This window comes from Bipolaris victoriae (assembly GCF_000527765.1).
Source record: "Bipolaris victoriae FI3 unplaced genomic scaffold scaffold_10, whole genome shotgun sequence".
Classification (NCBI taxonomy): Eukaryota; Fungi; Ascomycota; class Dothideomycetes; order Pleosporales; family Pleosporaceae; genus Bipolaris; species Bipolaris victoriae.
The window spans coordinates 321,098-336,782 of NW_014575382.1; the positions used below are offsets into that span (position 1 = coordinate 321,098).

The 15,685-nt window shown below is 53.2% G+C and overlaps 6 protein-coding genes across 6 annotated transcripts; 4 read left to right on the forward strand and 2 right to left on the reverse strand.

The window, feature by feature from the left end:
- Window positions 1-873: 873 nt before the first annotated feature.
- On the forward strand, window positions 874-3,532 carry COCVIDRAFT_34366 (hypothetical protein; the record flags this gene model as incomplete). Its single annotated transcript, XM_014705220.1, has 2 exons — window positions 874-1,680; window positions 1,814-3,532. 2 exons carry the CDS (start codon window positions 874-876, stop codon window positions 3,530-3,532), a joined length of 2,526 nt encoding a protein of 841 aa, XP_014560706.1.
- A 1,628-nt stretch (window positions 3,533-5,160) lies between these two features.
- Window positions 5,161-7,356, forward strand: COCVIDRAFT_88717 (hypothetical protein; the record flags this gene model as incomplete). The annotated part of the gene is made up of 4 exons (XM_014705221.1): window positions 5,161-5,300; window positions 5,352-5,654; window positions 5,769-6,006; window positions 6,064-7,356. The coding sequence occupies 4 exons, from the start codon at window positions 5,161-5,163 to the stop codon at window positions 7,354-7,356; spliced, it is 1,974 nt and encodes a 657-aa protein (XP_014560707.1).
- Window positions 7,357-8,639: 1,283 nt separating this feature from the next.
- Window positions 8,640-9,201, forward strand: COCVIDRAFT_88787 (hypothetical protein; the record flags this gene model as incomplete). The annotated part of the gene is made up of 2 exons (XM_014705222.1): window positions 8,640-8,787; window positions 8,876-9,201. The coding sequence occupies 2 exons, from the start codon at window positions 8,640-8,642 to the stop codon at window positions 9,199-9,201; spliced, it is 474 nt and encodes a 157-aa protein (XP_014560708.1).
- Window positions 9,202-10,177: 976 nt separating this feature from the next.
- On the forward strand, window positions 10,178-11,234 carry COCVIDRAFT_34369 (hypothetical protein; the record flags this gene model as incomplete). Its single annotated transcript, XM_014705223.1, has 2 exons — window positions 10,178-10,587; window positions 10,655-11,234. 2 exons carry the CDS (start codon window positions 10,178-10,180, stop codon window positions 11,232-11,234), a joined length of 990 nt encoding a protein of 329 aa, XP_014560709.1.
- Window positions 11,235-11,682: 448 nt separating this feature from the next.
- On the reverse strand, window positions 11,683-13,145 carry COCVIDRAFT_34370 (hypothetical protein; the record flags this gene model as incomplete). Its single annotated transcript, XM_014705224.1, has 3 exons — window positions 11,683-12,643; window positions 12,693-12,766; window positions 13,065-13,145. 3 exons carry the CDS (start codon window positions 13,143-13,145, stop codon window positions 11,683-11,685), a joined length of 1,116 nt encoding a protein of 371 aa, XP_014560710.1.
- A 1,196-nt stretch (window positions 13,146-14,341) lies between these two features.
- On the reverse strand, window positions 14,342-14,509 carry COCVIDRAFT_88690 (hypothetical protein; the record flags this gene model as incomplete). Its single annotated transcript, XM_014705225.1, has 1 exon — window positions 14,342-14,509. A coding segment is annotated over one exon (168 nt), but the record flags the coding sequence as incomplete, so codon positions are not given.
- Between the last annotated feature and the right edge of the window lie 1,176 nt (window positions 14,510-15,685).

Here is a 15,685-nt window from a genome sequence, read left to right on the forward strand (position 1 = left end):
CGGACCAAGGGTTTGTTTGGCGTCTTACACCAATGCCAATCTCCTTTTATACACACGACGCTACCGGGCTTGCATAAAGCATAAATTGCCAGAAACATCAGTGTCATATCGGCCGTGCCAGCTCGCTTAGGCGCTTCGTGGATGGCATCACTGCCCGGGGATAGCGAATGCAGGAACAGGGTCGGTCATGACAGCCACTCTGCAGCGCTCGCCCAATGCGGCTTCGCTCGTCGCCTCGAGATGGGACGGGACAAAAAGAAAGCAGCAGGCGTTGGAGAAGCAGCGGTGTGTGCTTCGTTCAGGAGGAGGGTAAGATTAGGCGTGAGCAGAAGCTCATTTAAGAGCGAGGGACGGCGAGTCAGCGGGCAGACGGGGCGGCGCAGGAGAGGGTTGCAGTTGTGAGCAGCAGCAGCAGCAGCGCGCAATCGCTGGGTAAGCAGATGGCGATGTGGTGCCGTTGCCGCCCGTCCGGACGTTGAGCACACGGTCCCTCCCGGGCTGGTAACGATGGAGGCGGTGGAAAAGTTTAGTAGGAGGGCGGGTATAGCGGGTGCTATAGGTGGTGGGCGACGGGTATAGCATAGGGCTGGCTGCACATCATTCGCTCTCTTGAGGGGGCAATGTGCCATGTCGTGTAAAGGCCCGGCCACCCTAGCAGCAAATGGGCCAAGGTCGAGAATACTGGCCATGTGCAGCGCCGCAGCGTCCCAGCATCTTCCTTTGAACAGCAAAGGCACTATGTGCAATTTACCAAGGCGTACGCGCAGTCTGTGGGCCCCCTTCGTAGCAGCCATGGCAGGCTGAGTGTGCGCTCTGAAACGTTGCCCGTCATCCCTGTCTGGTGTGTGCCAGCGCACCTGGATTCCTGCAGCCATGCCGACCCATTCTCGGAAATCGTCTGGAGGAGCCTTACAACAACAACAACACCAGCACCAGCAGAACCAGCACCCGCCCCAGCTGCGTCAACCACAACCACAACAACTCGACCCCTCCCGGCGCAACACGCTGACCGCGCACACGTCGCCCGCCCCCAAGCCCACACGCCAGCGCACAAACACAAACCCCGAGCCCCCGACCCTGCTACGTCTGCCCTCGACCACCTCGTCCTCGTCCGCTGCCGCACGTCGGCCCCCGGCCTCCCATAGTGCCCATGGCATAGACAATTCGCGCGGCCCTCCCGTCACCCTAGTTACGCGCAGCCGGACCTCTCAGAATCCCGCCGATCTCACCTATGCGCACCAGCAGTTCTCTCCCACCGCACTGGCATCGCACACTGGCCCGACCCCATTGAGCAAGCGACGCGGGGAGGAAGAAACGGGCAACTGGAACGGCCCCCCGCAAAAACAACACCACCAGCAACCACAACAAACAAGCACCACGGCGTCCCCAAGCCTCCTGCGCCCGCCCGCCCCCAGACGCAATTCCACCGCCAGCTCCCGGCCTCCGCCCCGACGAATGGCCAGCTCCACCGAGTCGTCCGAATACGATTCTGGTCCCCGCAGCCGGATGGAGGACTATCATGCGGCGCATAGCGGACGGGGAGCGCCTGCGCCCGTCACTCCAGGCACAGATGGCGAGAAGGAGGACCTGTTTCTAAACATTGCCGCAGATAGTGCGCCCAAGCAGCAACAGCAGCAGCAGCGCCCGGCAGAGACCACGGCGCGGATTGACCGGTTGAAGGTGAGACCCCCCAGTCTTCAAAATGTTTTCAGATTGCAGCGACATGCGCGTACCATGGCGGTTTTCCAGTGTAGCTGAATCATCTATCCCCCATGCGCCGTCAACACTATGTACAGGAAGCTGACCACCACAGTCTCGAGTCGCCAGAATAAATGAACGACAGTCATACCCATCAGCTCTCCAGACGCCTTCGCCGTCGCAATCTAGCTCTGCCACAGCAACTTCGAGCCGCATACCCTCTGTCGTAGACGCCAGGTCAGGTGGTCTCCGTCGAGGCTCACTCCTGCCCACTCCCTCCCGCTATGAGCGGTCCCAAAATTCGCCAGCACCCGAATCAGCACACCGGACGCCTCAACTATCGCACAAGGCATCTTTGAGTTCGGTACGGAGGGATTCGGACCTCTCACCACGCGACTTCCTGGCCCAGTTCTCCTCAACAAGGCGCGCATCTCAGCCAGACGTCACACCCCCAAGTCGCACACCCCTCCAGCCATATAGGCCATCGAATCTTTCCCATGAACCACGCACACCCCACATAGAGACATCATTTGAAGCTGCTTCGCGCGCCGACGGTACCGAATCGCATGGCTCTACGGGACCTGCGGCGTCCGTATGGGACGAACTGGATGAACTCAAGTCCCGGATACGCAAGATTGAAATGGGAGGCAAGATACCCTCAACGTCTGGCGCAATCGTATCTCAAGCGTCGGCAGATCGCCCACGGACAGCGAATACTTCAGCTACGACTGTGTCCTCATCGCCAAACCAACAGCGAAAGGCCAATCTGTCTCCGTCTGACTCTACAGTCGGCGCACTTACCCCTAACGGCAGCTATAACAACAACAACAAAACCCATCCGCTTTTGAGGGAGGCGCTAGCCAAGGCCCGACAACACATATCACCAGCAGTGTATCGCACGTTGGAAGCAACAGCACAGGAGGCATTAGCACTTGCTGAAATGAGCGGTAGTGCTGGTCCTCAGGGCACACTTCATTCGGCAAGCACCATCGCCAATGGTGCAGTCGTGTCTGACCGCCAAGTTCGGCGCAAAGCTGACAACCTTTGCCGGAGTTTGACCGAGCTGTGTATAGCCCTGTGTGACACCAAGACAGGCTTCGCCAGTCCTGCTTTTCGGTCAAGTACGGCCACACTTTCTCGTCGGCCAAGCGTGCAGTTCAACGGTGAATCACCAACCATACGAGAAAGTATCGAACCCGAGAGCAACACATTGTCTGGTGTTAGCCCCAGCAGAGCAATGTCTCGCATAGAGGCTCGAAGGAGCAGTATGCTTGCCGTTGGAACTGGGGGTAATCAACGAGAAAGCAGTCAAGAGCCCTACGACGAAAGGCACCTCGCCTCACGACTCCAGCGAGCAGGCACAAGTCTCCATCGTGCACGCAAGAGTACCGAGGAAGATGACGATGACACAATATTATTCCGCGCACCATCTCGTGCAATGACGTCGATTGACTTCCGGTCGCGGCAGCAACAAAATGAGAGCAACCGGTACAGCACCGGTCGGCAGATTGGTTCTCGCGAGCCAATGTCTGACCTGCAGCCATCGCCTGCTATTCAGACGACATCGCACCTTCGTCGGCCCAGTGTTTCGAGCAGTACACCGTCGAACGAGCACAGTCTCTTGTTCCGTGACCAGAATCGTTTCGGCCACAATCTAGGCCGAGAGGGATCTCCAGCCCATTTCGAGAAGCCCTTGTCCGCCGGTCTACGAGCTAGAACGCAATTGAGCGTTGCCCGAAACCCAAGCAACCGACATTCAGTGGGTGGCATAACGGACCTCGGTCGCAATGTCAGCCTTGGTAGAAGGCTGAGAGGATCCAGCACTGGAGAGTAAGTAGACTAGAAGCTCTATACACAGTTCCAGCACGGAGTGGACGTTGGACGCATGGCATGATATAGAAATGCGGGTCAGTCAAAAGCTTGATTTTCACACGCGGCAAATGCCTGAGAGGAATTCTCAGAGTGAGCAGATGCAGCAGTGTTGCACACGTGTTCCTGGAAAGACAGATACGGAATGTTTGTCGTCGATTTCTTTTCTTTTCTTTTTCACATTTTCTTTGTTTTTCTAGCATCTTCAAGGAGCATCTGTGGGGATTGTATAGGCGCCGAAAAGTCGTTATGGCATTTGGCAGCATGAACTATATAGGGGGGGTTAGCTGAGTGCTTGTTATCCAAGAGCCATCGAGGGTTATCATGCGCGGTAGGCGCAGCTGGTCCTCCGTCACCAGCACTCTCTTCACACAGCTGATGACCGTTCGGTGTCTTTTGTTCTCTTTTTGTGTGTGTGTGTGTGATTTTTTTTTCCTTGATAGTTCATATACCACTACGTATCTCTTTGACTTTTCTTTCCACTTGTAAATAGTATCACCTTTTTCGAGAATCGTTTTGTTGTGCTCATCTGCATATGTCTAGTGTGGGTGAAAGTGTGCTTTGGGAGGCAATTTCCCTCTTTCTGAATTCTCTTGTAGGCGATTGGATAGTGATACGGTCGACGTATTCAAGTCGGGCAAGCGCTTTGTCACCTTGCTGTTGCTACATGGAGCAACTGCGTGAGTGAGGGCTCTTGTCAAAACATTGATAATGCATCTGGATACTACGAGGTAACCGCAACCCTGTTTCAATGCATGTCTTACACGAGTAATGCGCGAAGCAGGCGTTTGGCGGCTCTCGCTCTGAGGAATGCTCAGTACCTTGGTTCTCACTCTCAGTGCCACATAAACACGCGCAGCAATACCACTTATATTGTACACACCGCGCACATAGTCACTCAACAGCCCGAATCATCATAATTACTTTACGAATTCTCGAAAATATGATTGGTATGACGTAATATAGAAACCATTGGGAAGTGGCCTGATTGTACATAATAACGGCACTCAATAGCTTCCTCAACTGTGGATGCCCTTAGAGACTGGTGAATCAGCGAGCTCGCATAACCAAATCTAAAGAAATCACTGGATTGACTCACACATATTCCCACAATGTAAAAAGAAAAGCGTCAGAGTGATTATCTGTTCTTGGCCCTTTCACTGTTCAGCTCTCGCTACTTCAACTGTGAATGCAGCTACGTGTGCTGTGTTGGAATACAGTTTGCTTCCCCCACAACAACGCGCTTGTTCCCCATCACCGGTACAAAGAGCTCCCCTCTCACTCAAGCCTTGTACCTACCTAGACCTCGACTATCAGTTATTTGTTTCTCAGCACCCAGTCCTCTGTCTCGACAGCAACAAACACTGTCTCTCAGCCTAGCCACCGCCTGCCATCATTCACTACCGACGCAAACCCGCATAAAACTTCCACTTTCACCGCAGCAAACTCATATCAGAGAACAAGTGTTCTTGTTCACTTTAGTGTATCTCCAGGCAGCGCTGGCCGAATTGTCAGGTACCAACAATCACTTTCTTTGCACAGAGAGCTATTCCTTACAACGTAACCAGCGCTCCAACCTCTTCCAACGATACGATGGTCGAAGGAATACCTAAAGACGTCATGAATATTCAAGAGGAGAAAACCGACGAGCGCAACCCGGCACAGGTCACTACGCAGGTCGCACCTTCTTCACTAGCACCATCCTCCCCGCTCCACGTCCATGCCGAACCTCAGTCAAAATTCCGCACAGCGCTAGAGTCTGCAGGCTCAGCATCTAGTGAAAGCACCCAAATAATGACTGTTGCTAATACTCAAAACGCCTGTTCTGACTTGGGCACGCCAGCGTTGGTTGTTGACTCGCCCAGGGGCACTGAAGCACATACCCAGGCACAACTTCAAACCCACTCACCACCTGTGACTGAGATTTCTCTAGTCTCAGAACTTGAGGGATGTCTGGAAGAAAAAGCGCAACTACACGAAGATGCACCTGTCCCTCACACGACCTCGCTCACTACACCCCCAAGTCAGGATCAGGATGACAAAACGACCATGACGCCACCAGTTACCCCCCCTCGGGGTACGCAGAAGTCCTCAGCATCTGTATCTACGCCCAAGAGTCCCACGGCTCATACAACAGCTACTACGGCTCGGTCATCTGATCAAGTAGTTTCCCCTCTTGCAAAGTTCGATAACCGATCTAGAATAGCAAAGCATGCGCGCTTCGAGCTCTGCAAAATCTACGAAAATACACGACACAGCATGCGCTATAAGACTCTCAAGATGTTCGTGATCGGTTCACGTGGATTCGAGCGCGCTCGTTTACTACCCACAAGGCAGACAAGGCCTCCACTGCTGAAGCGGCGGTATAGCATCGATGTCAATACTACGGGAGACTGGGGCACCTGCTTCGCAATGAACTGGAAAGAAACAGAGATCACGGTTCGCATGGTTCATTCACCTGAAATAGTAGCTAAACAATGTGCTAACGTGCAACAGTGTCCGCGTCGTCAGTACATATCTCTCGACTTGGAACCTATACCCATTCTTTTCCACTGGAGTTTTATTCCTCATCCTCGTCGGTATTCCGCATTCAGCACAATGTACCAATTGAGCCCGCCGTTTGATTCCAACGTGTATCTCAAGCTGGGGGATATCACAATTCAAAACGATGCTTTCTACCATATCAGGAGTACAAGCTGGAACCATGGCGAGCCTTGGATGCGGGACGAAAGTCTAGACATGGCTCTGGAAGTCCTCTGTCGAGATTACAACTGTGAAAATCATAGAATTGCAATCGCCAACTCCATGGTTTCACAAATATGCCTTTTCGCCGCAGAAAGCGAAGATAGCAATCCCCAGGAGTACGCGCAGTATAGAGCCCGCTTCGAGACCAAGCAATGGATTTTTCTTGTTATCAACGATGCAATCGGTAGCGTTGAGAACAATTGCTTGCAAGGAAATCACTGGTCGCTTATCGCCATGGACAGGATACATTGTACAGTCTCGTACTACAATTCTCTATTTCTTGACGACGAACAATCTCGACACCTTGGTTTTCAAATCGGTCGAGGCATGCTGAAAATCCTCGGAGAAGACGTCAGGAATTGGCGATATCGAATCCAACAGTATACCCCACATCAGGACCACCACAACCAGTTCGATTACGATGATGGCGCATGTGGACCTTTCGTGTACAAGATGGCGGAAGTACTGATCAGGCGCATCAAACGTCACCAATTGTGTGGTGATGAAGACGAGTGCTCCCTTGAACTGAGTGAAGATTTCCCGATGGATTTCAAAAACCAGTTTCATTCGTTCCTAGTTCGTTGCGAGATACAGAGGAGGATTGCCTGCTGGAAAGCCATCATTTATACGCCTACTTTCGCATATGACCACGACCAGGAGGCCATACGTGGCGAATGTGTTGAACTAGACGACAGTCCGGTTGTTAACTTTGGAATACCGCGCCGACCAGAAACACCTGTAGACTGGTTTGTCTCCCTGGAAAATCAGAACTATAACATGCTCGAAAACAGTAGCGATAGCGACAGTAGCCGAGGAAGCTGCTTGAGCGAGTCGACTATAGTCTTGGCGCTATCGCCTGATCCACAGGAGATTTATGCTGATGGGGATACTAACCATGACCAAGACGAAGACCGTGGCGGTAGCATTCTCGGTCTTGGAATCACTCACGAGGAGCCCATCCCTGATGGCATACAGAGTACTACAAACTCGCCCACACCATCCACTGCCGAAGATGATCAAGAAGAGACTGCTGGACTTGTCTGAAGCAGCCCACTGGCGAAATATTTTTTGATACCGCTCGACTGGTTTGAGGGAAAGTTATAACGGAGGTAGTTTCTTTTCAACTTGGATTGCTTGTGCTGTCTACTCACAAAATAGAAAAAAAATTAAAAAATTGGATGTACCATGAACTTTGTTATCGCTGCGTCTTGCAGTACTATACAAGTTGGACTTCTCCGGCCTTGCTTTTTGCAAGCCATCTTGTTGCTAAGGCTATTGCTGGCCACCTGGTACTAACATTCAAGGCACCAGACTGAGTAGAAGAGTCATGTTCCTACAGTCGGAGCACGGCGTTGTATTTAGTTTCGGAATAAAACTATTGATCATACTGTAGAAGACGCAGATGCCCAACATGTGAAAGTAGACCGGGATATCTCATTCCTAAACGACTAGTATTTCGCTCATACCTTGGCCTTGGCTACCTGCGACTCCGATCGCCGTCAAGACATGTCTTACAGCTGTGGCGCGCATCTAGGCGCACACAGCCACCCACCGTCCCGCACCCACCTTCCCATTCCCATTCCCATTTGCCTCCCCTTCAAAGACACTCATACCTACCCAACCGCATCATCATCATCACACACACACACACCGACATGCTGCGCAAAAAAAACCCAGCAAATCACCTAACCCAACACAGGCAGGTTGTTGTTGTGAATCAGCAAGTTTTCCACGCTGCAGGCGACCGCGGGACGATCATTCGGTGAAGGGTCAAACCCCTTGGAATCGAGTGGTTCAGATGACGTAGGACCCACCCCCCTTGTTCCAAAAAAACGCCGCGCATCAACAGCCCTCTTTTTTGATGTGTGTTCCCATGTAACCGGTTCGTAAAGTTGGCAATCAAGGACCCTGGGCATTACGTTGTTAGTAGCACACACGCCCCCCTGTCTGGGTGGCCCCCCTCCGGTCGCGACAAAGGGCCAGGCCGATCGGAGATGAGATCACTGTTGGCGTGCATGGCGTCGTATACACGGCATCGGAGGGAGAGTGGGGGTGTGTGGTTGGCTGGGCCAAGGTGGAAGGGTTGTGTAGGTTGGTCTTGAGTATGATGAATAGTGCTGCTTGTGTGTAGTATATATTTTGGTGTGTGCTTGTTTAACCAGACGGTTTTTTTCCTTTTCTCTTTCTTTCTAGTTCACCTGTGGTGAAGAAATATCAACTGATACCCATCCACAATCTATATTACAATACTACTTCGTATCTACACGATATCCTAAGGAGCATCTCTTTCTTCTCATTGTACTGAACACATTACGAATATATCCAAAATGGCAGACAACAAGCAACAACCAAAAACCTACAAACAAGCCGCAAACGACTACTATAACCAAAAATACGAAACCTGGATGCCCTGGATCGAAGATCAGTATCTAAAATGGTTCACAAAGGATAACAAGGCCAGCTACGCCGCCAAACGTACGTTTCCTTCTTCCTTCTTCCTCCTTCCTCCTTCCTCTCAAGCCTTTGTCACCGCAACATATCCGCTAACTCACGATCCCTTCAGAAAACCTCGACAAAACCAAAGTAACAGGCATCTCGCAAGTCGACAACCTCCAAGACGGCGTCAACGGCCTCGTAACGGGCCAAGTGGGCCAAGGCGGTCTCGCACAACCCATCGGTGACGCGTTATCGAAGGAAGGAATCAATCGTGCTGAGCGCGGCGGCAAGGACGAGCAGGGACGCCCGCTTGAGGGACAAGGGCCCCTGGGTGGATATGGTCAGAGTGCTGTGGAGGGGGTCAAGGGAGGGGCGGGGAGTGTGGCTGATGGTGCGAAGAGTGCGGGAGGTTGGGTTGGGGGGTGGGTTGGTGGAGGGGGTGCGAAGAAATAGGTCTACAAGGGGGGGGGGGGGGTGGATTTAACGCTTTTGATGATTTGATACCTTTGTAGGAGGAAGTTAATGCTCTGCTAGACAGGTGAGTTTGCTTTGTAATGTAGTTCTAACCGAACCTTTTCTTTTTCTTTTCAATTTTTGATATGCTGGCTTTATGTAATCGTGTGGTAGATCTAGCATGATTGACGTATGGATGTGTAGTGATTTTGATCACTTTTATTTTGATTAGTGTCTGGATTAGACTTCCTTCTTTCGTTTTACTCTAACTGTGGTGTTCATTGTTCAGTATGTCCTCCTACTTGTGATGTAATAGCATACGCATACGCATAACATTCACAGTGATTGTCTTGTTGTCTACACTAGACGACTTATCTGCATCCCTACTGTCGAATGTTTACGTGTAATTCACTGGATTTAGCTGGCCCCTAAATATGCTCATCCTGACGAAAATGAGACTGTAAATTTCTCAGTTTACTAGAGACAACAATATGTTACTTGAGCATTGAAGTGTCGTTACTGAGAGCAAGGCGATAGAGGTGTTGCAAGTCCAAGTGCAGTGTTGCTTCAAGTCTAGGTAAGATAGTAACTGTGCATCGAACGATGCGATCTTAGTAAAAGCAGACTTTGAGATCAAGGCGCAATTCCCATCAGTAGGGTTCCTAATACAAAAAATCCCTAGTGAGAGCAAGTACAGCTAGGGGCGATGACGAAATCAAGGCCGGGCGCATTCCGAGCGGAACGAAGCAAACGCGCTAACCACATTGCTTGGCGGTCGCGACTTTGGGGTCAATTCCATTCACCGCAGCAGTCGCGACGACACTAATCGGACAACTACCATCAGCGTCATTCCACCCCGCTCCATCTTCTTGGAGCTGCGCGCATGCTCCAAAGAATACACCCTCTTGCGCCTCCGCAGTAAAAAGAAATCACATACGAAACCATGGCCTCACCACCGCACATCCCTCAGCTCAACATGTCCAGCAACCGCAAGCGTGGCAGCATATCTTCGCACTCGGGCGCACCAGCAAAGAAGCGCAAGCCTTCGAATCTACGCAATGCCTTCTCTCCCGATGCCGAATCTATCGGGGGCTCGCCACGCCAATACTCGCGTTCACCATCGGTAGAAAGCAACATCACAACTTCCGTTATCAATGGTGTTGGAGGCAGCAAGAAGCGCCGTAAGAAGGGCGGCGATGGCGGAAGTGTCGCGGGATCGAGTGTAAGAGGAGGCAAAAGCGGCGATGGAAGGAGTGCAGTGGGAGGTGAAGATGAAGGAGAGGAAGAAGATGACGATGAAGACGAGATGGGCGAGGAGATGGGCATGGAGATTGAAGGTGGAATGAGTGTCGAAGCACGACGCAAACAAGAAAAAGAATACGAACGGTACGTTTCCTTCATCGAAATCCCATCCACCACACATTTCTTTTCAACTAACACCATGCCACTTCAGAATGCTAGAAGACTTCATGACGCCCGCGCAAATGGACCGCTACGCAACCTACCGCCGTATCCGCCTCAAGCGCGAAACCGTCCGCAAACTGGTCAACCAAACCCTCTCGCAATCCGTGCCCCAACCCATCATCATCGCCGTGACCTCGTACTCCAAAACCTTCATCGGCGAGCTCATCGACCGCGCCCTCACCGTCCGCGACGAATGGTCCGCCGTACGCACTCACCTGCCCAACCCAGACTTACCGGGCCCCATCCTAAGCCAGAGTCTAGGCAGGCCGAGCGCACATATCAAAGATGAGCGTAACAAGCCGACGAATACGGATATTCAAAGTGCAGGGTGGTACTTGAACCAGGTTGATCGCACGCAGGGTATATGGAAGGAGGTGGATAAGAATGCTAGTTTACAGGAGCGATTGCGCGCTTGTGACAAGGGGCCGTTGACGCCTGCGCACTTGAGAGAGGCACTCCGGCGATACAAGAGGGATAGGGATGGTGGTGGTGCGGGCTTTGCGGGTATGAGTCTGGAAGGTGTGGAGAGGACAATGGGCAGGACGGGTGGGAAGAGACTCTTCAAGTGAAAAAGCTACAAAGGGAAACTCTTTGTTACGTGCATGGCGATGGCGTTTTGGGGATACATCATTATATACGTATGGCGTTGGCATCACAAATGTACATTATGTTAGCAACATGGTTTTATTGCTAACCACAACAACTCTCGAAACATTTGCATACAATATTTGCATACTGCAAAGTGTGAGCTACCCCGCAGGAAAATTACATAGGGACGACATAAGGCCAGACAGGCCCGAAGAATATGAACAACAAGATAAACCACAGACGTTCAGGCATAGAGTCATCACACAGTCTTGAGCAATTGCATAAAGACATTATTCAGCCAAACATGGAAGCAACCTTTTCATGAGGTATTTTGTGAAGAGCTACATTTGTCATAGCCATTCATCATTCCAGTCCATCCCAGCCGAAGAGAGAACACCTTAGGAAATCATAACGCTAACCAACAACCATCTAGTTATCCTGGAGCAGCTCGTAGAAGGTATCGGCGGCAGGCTCGGCCTTGCCAGCCTCGATCTTCTTCTGGCCAAGCTTCTCCTTGGCGAAGGTAGCAGCGTAAGGGTTGAGGCGGAGCTGCACCTGGAAGTTCTTGAGAGGGTTCTTCTTCTGGGTGTGGCTGCGCTTAGTAACGGCTCCGCCACGGACGGGGCGGAGGACCTTCTGGATATCGCTGGAGTTGATGATCTTGCTGAGGTCGGGCTGGGCCATCATGGGGGATGGGAGAAGGAAGTCCTTCTTGAGCGCTGAGGGCTCAGTGGTGGATCCGTAGACCTTGTCGAGGGCGCTGAAAGCGGAAGAGGTCCAGACAATGAAGCGGCCAAGGTGACCACCGGGGGCGAGCTGGAGGAGGTTCAGGGAGTAGACAGATGAGGTCTCGACACCTGGGATGTTGCGGAAAGCAAGGACAAGCTCCTTGCCATCCTCATCAGGGTTGTAGATGACAAGAGGTCCACGGCGCTGCTTGTGGCGGCGACCACGGAGCTTACCCTTACCAGCGCGGAGCTTGCGCGAGTTGCGGGCCTTCTCAACATCAGCACCAGCACCGACGGCCTTGAGGAGAGCGACGGCAGCGGAGGTCTTCTTGATGGCGGCATCGGCGAAAGCAGTCGATGAGACGACGAGAGGAACCTCGGGGACGGTGCTGATAGCGTGGCCACGGGCAAGGAGAAGAGCAGGGCTTCCTGAAGCAGCGAGCGCAGAGGCGGTAGCGAAGCGCTTCTGGTTCAGGTTGATCTTCTGGTGCCACTTGCGCCAGACCTTGGTAGGAGCAAACATGCGGCCGGAGCGGCACATGTTGCCGAAAGCAGCCTGACCAGCACGGTGAGTACCACCACCAGAGACACGGGGGATACGGGCAACAGCGCGACCAGTACCCCAGGACTCGGCAGAAGTTTGGTGACCAGCCTTCTCAGAGCTGCGTGTTGTTAGATCAGTCAACGGTGCAGCTTGCGAGGAAGGCTTACACAGCGTAGGGCTGGCGGCGGTTCTTGTTCATGCCAGTGTGCACCGCGTGGACGACATCCGGGCGGATTGGGGCCTGTTAATCGTCAGAACTGAATATATTGATTAAGTGCACGATACTGTATGCTCCCAATGCAACACCAGAGTAGACCGAGAGAGCGCCATATTGATTGCGGAACCCAGAAGTTTTCGTCATGGCGCCGCAAGTACCCCATGAATGATCCAGCTCATTATATGCATGGAGTTTCCAGCCAACTTTCCAATCTTGCAAATCTCCCGTTTATACACATTCATTGTAGCTTCTCTCTCGATCTGTCCGTCGGGTTGCCGGTTGCATCGTATCGCGGATGTCGAAGTGCGACGGTGGAACTGACCTTGAAGACATTGGGGACGGGGATGGTGTCCTGGGTGACCTCGCCCTTGGCAGAGACGACGGTGACGGTTGGCCTCGACATGGTGGCTGTTGGGAATTGACCTGGGTGGTTAGTTGTCGCGAAAAGAGAAGTCGTCGGATTTTTGCGATGTTCTGAAGCGAGCGAATTTCGAGTGGGCGCGCTATGCCGCATTGGGACTTGGCGGCTTTTGAGTAGTTAGCGCTGCACTCATGTTCACCTGTGTTCGCCTGAGGCGAGACTGAACATCTCATGTGACGGGAGTGGTGATTTCGCAGGATTGTCTGCATAATCTTGTAATTATCCTGAGATGATGCACTATGGACGTGTATGCGCAGAGCTATCTAATCTTAGTCTGCCGTAGCAGAACAGGTCTCCACGAGCAGCTAGGCCTGACTACATGCGACGGTTGTCCTCATATGTAAGTAGTAAACAAGGTAAAGAAGCCTCCATTGTGACACCCTGGATCATTCTAGCCTCCCGAGGTTTTCAGACACGTCTTGGATTCGGAACGATCGTCCTGCCCTCGCCGGGTACTCTATGCATCTCCTTTAAAGTGGGTGAAATAAGCCATGCAAAATTGTAGGGATAGACCCAACAGTGTCTTTGGCAGCTCTTATTGCCATGACGACACTCGGGATAAGATCGATATCCTTGCAGATAACGTGTACAATACTTTACACAGTGCTTATAGCAGCACTTGCCAGGGGGCAAGAGATGATTCGATAGTGTCTTGAATAGTGACTGCCCTATGCTCGGTCTTTGACCATAGCGCAAAAACAAAAGAAAAAGCGTGGGTAGCTAGCGACGGTGATCTAGGGAACCATGCAGAGCAGCTAACAATAGCGTGTGTTGTGGTATTAAAACACGTGTTTGGCAGGCGGACCGTTAGTTGCTTGATGGGGGAGGTGAAGGATGTCATGCTGACTGTAGTTTCAATCCCTACTAGATAAAACTTGTCATCAACTAATTTTCGAGAAGCGTGTTCATGATAAAGTATAATGATGATATGGAAAGCATAACAATATGGAATGGGGGCCGGCCGGGAGTGGGCTGGTTCGTTAGTGGCTCGACGGGATATTTGTACGGAACATGGGAGAGTGAACACTGTGGATGAGCCGGGTGGATTGAAGGGAAAGCGAATATCGAATGGGCACGTGCCATTTTGTGAGGCAAGTCGATGGATCGCCACAGGGGTACACGAATCGCATTCGCGTTGGCAACTGAAACACACGTGGTGCAGGAGGACGGGATGGGGTTTAGGGAGCAGCGGAGGATGGGCGGGCTCGGGTCCGTGTATGTGGGAGGGCCAGAGAAAAAAGAAAAGAAAAGAGAGATGCGGGCGTGGCCAAAGGGTGTGAGTGCAAGTCAGCAGGCAACGTGTTGAAGAAACTCGCAAACTTGTCGTGATTGAGTTTGGGCGCTGGCAGGTTGTCTGGCTTCCGAAACCAAAGGGATGCAGGTGAAACCAGCAGTGGTGCTCACATGACCCAGAGGCAAATGACGCGGTGCGCTGCCGCCCTCTCACCCCGCCAACAGGTGGGTCGACGGGTATGCCATGTTGCGTTTCACGTCAGAGATGTCTGGTCCGACTGTTTTGCGTGCCTCGGTGCGGTGCGGTGCGGTGAGGTGAGGCGAGGTTCAGTGGGAGGCGCGGCAAGGCGACGGCGACGGCGAGCGCTTCAAGTCGATGGCAGGCCGAGGGGCGGGCGAGGACAGAGAGAGCTGTCAGCGGTGGCTGCACCGGCGACAGGACGGCACAGGCCCTCCAGCCTCGTTCCAAGGTTTGTCGTCTGGGCCTGCCCGCCGCTGGAGATGGGGGGAGGGTTCCAGGGGGAGATGCTGGGCGACGTCGTCCCAGCTGGGCAGGCTGGCCGGGGGTTCGCCAGCGGCCAGCCGTGCGGCCAGTGGTGGTGCAGAGGGACGGCAGCCAATGGGAGCGGGCTGCAGGCTCAGGGCCGGTGGCTGATGGCGAAAGGGCAGTTGGAGGACAGAGAGCAGTGGACAGTGGGCGTGAACGAGTTCGCACCGCCCAAACTGCTCGGCGGGCGCGGTGGACTGGCCTGGACAGGACAGGACAGGACAGCAACAGGACAGCGACGAGGCAGTCATGGCCCAGTAAGGCGGCGTTGGCTGCGTGGGAGGCGGGCAGGCTATGGCGTGCTAGTGGTCGCAGCTGCCTCGTAGCGCACGGCTGGCGGTTGCTATTTTGGACGTCGGCGCTTGCACACAGCAGCCACGCCTAGCGTCCCTGCCCTGGCTCCTCTCTCCCCCATGGACAGTGAGCGACGCATTCACGCCGCCTCAACACTCGACCATCGCCTGCTCGCCTGCCCGCCTCTCCCCTCTCCCCTCTCCTCCCCCAAACACCAGGCGGCAGCGGCTCTGCCACGACCGGCTTCCATCGTCCCCTCCCAAGCTGGTCACCACACCCTGCACAAGTCTCCGCATCTGAGCCCGTCGCTCGCCCTCTGTGCGTTTGTGTGTGTCGCAGTGTACAATTCGTGGCCCTCTCTCGCAAACACCACCCACGCCCGCCTCGACGACCCGTACCCGCGCCATCACTCGACTTTTTCTGCCTCTCCGCGCCGCTTTCTCCCAGG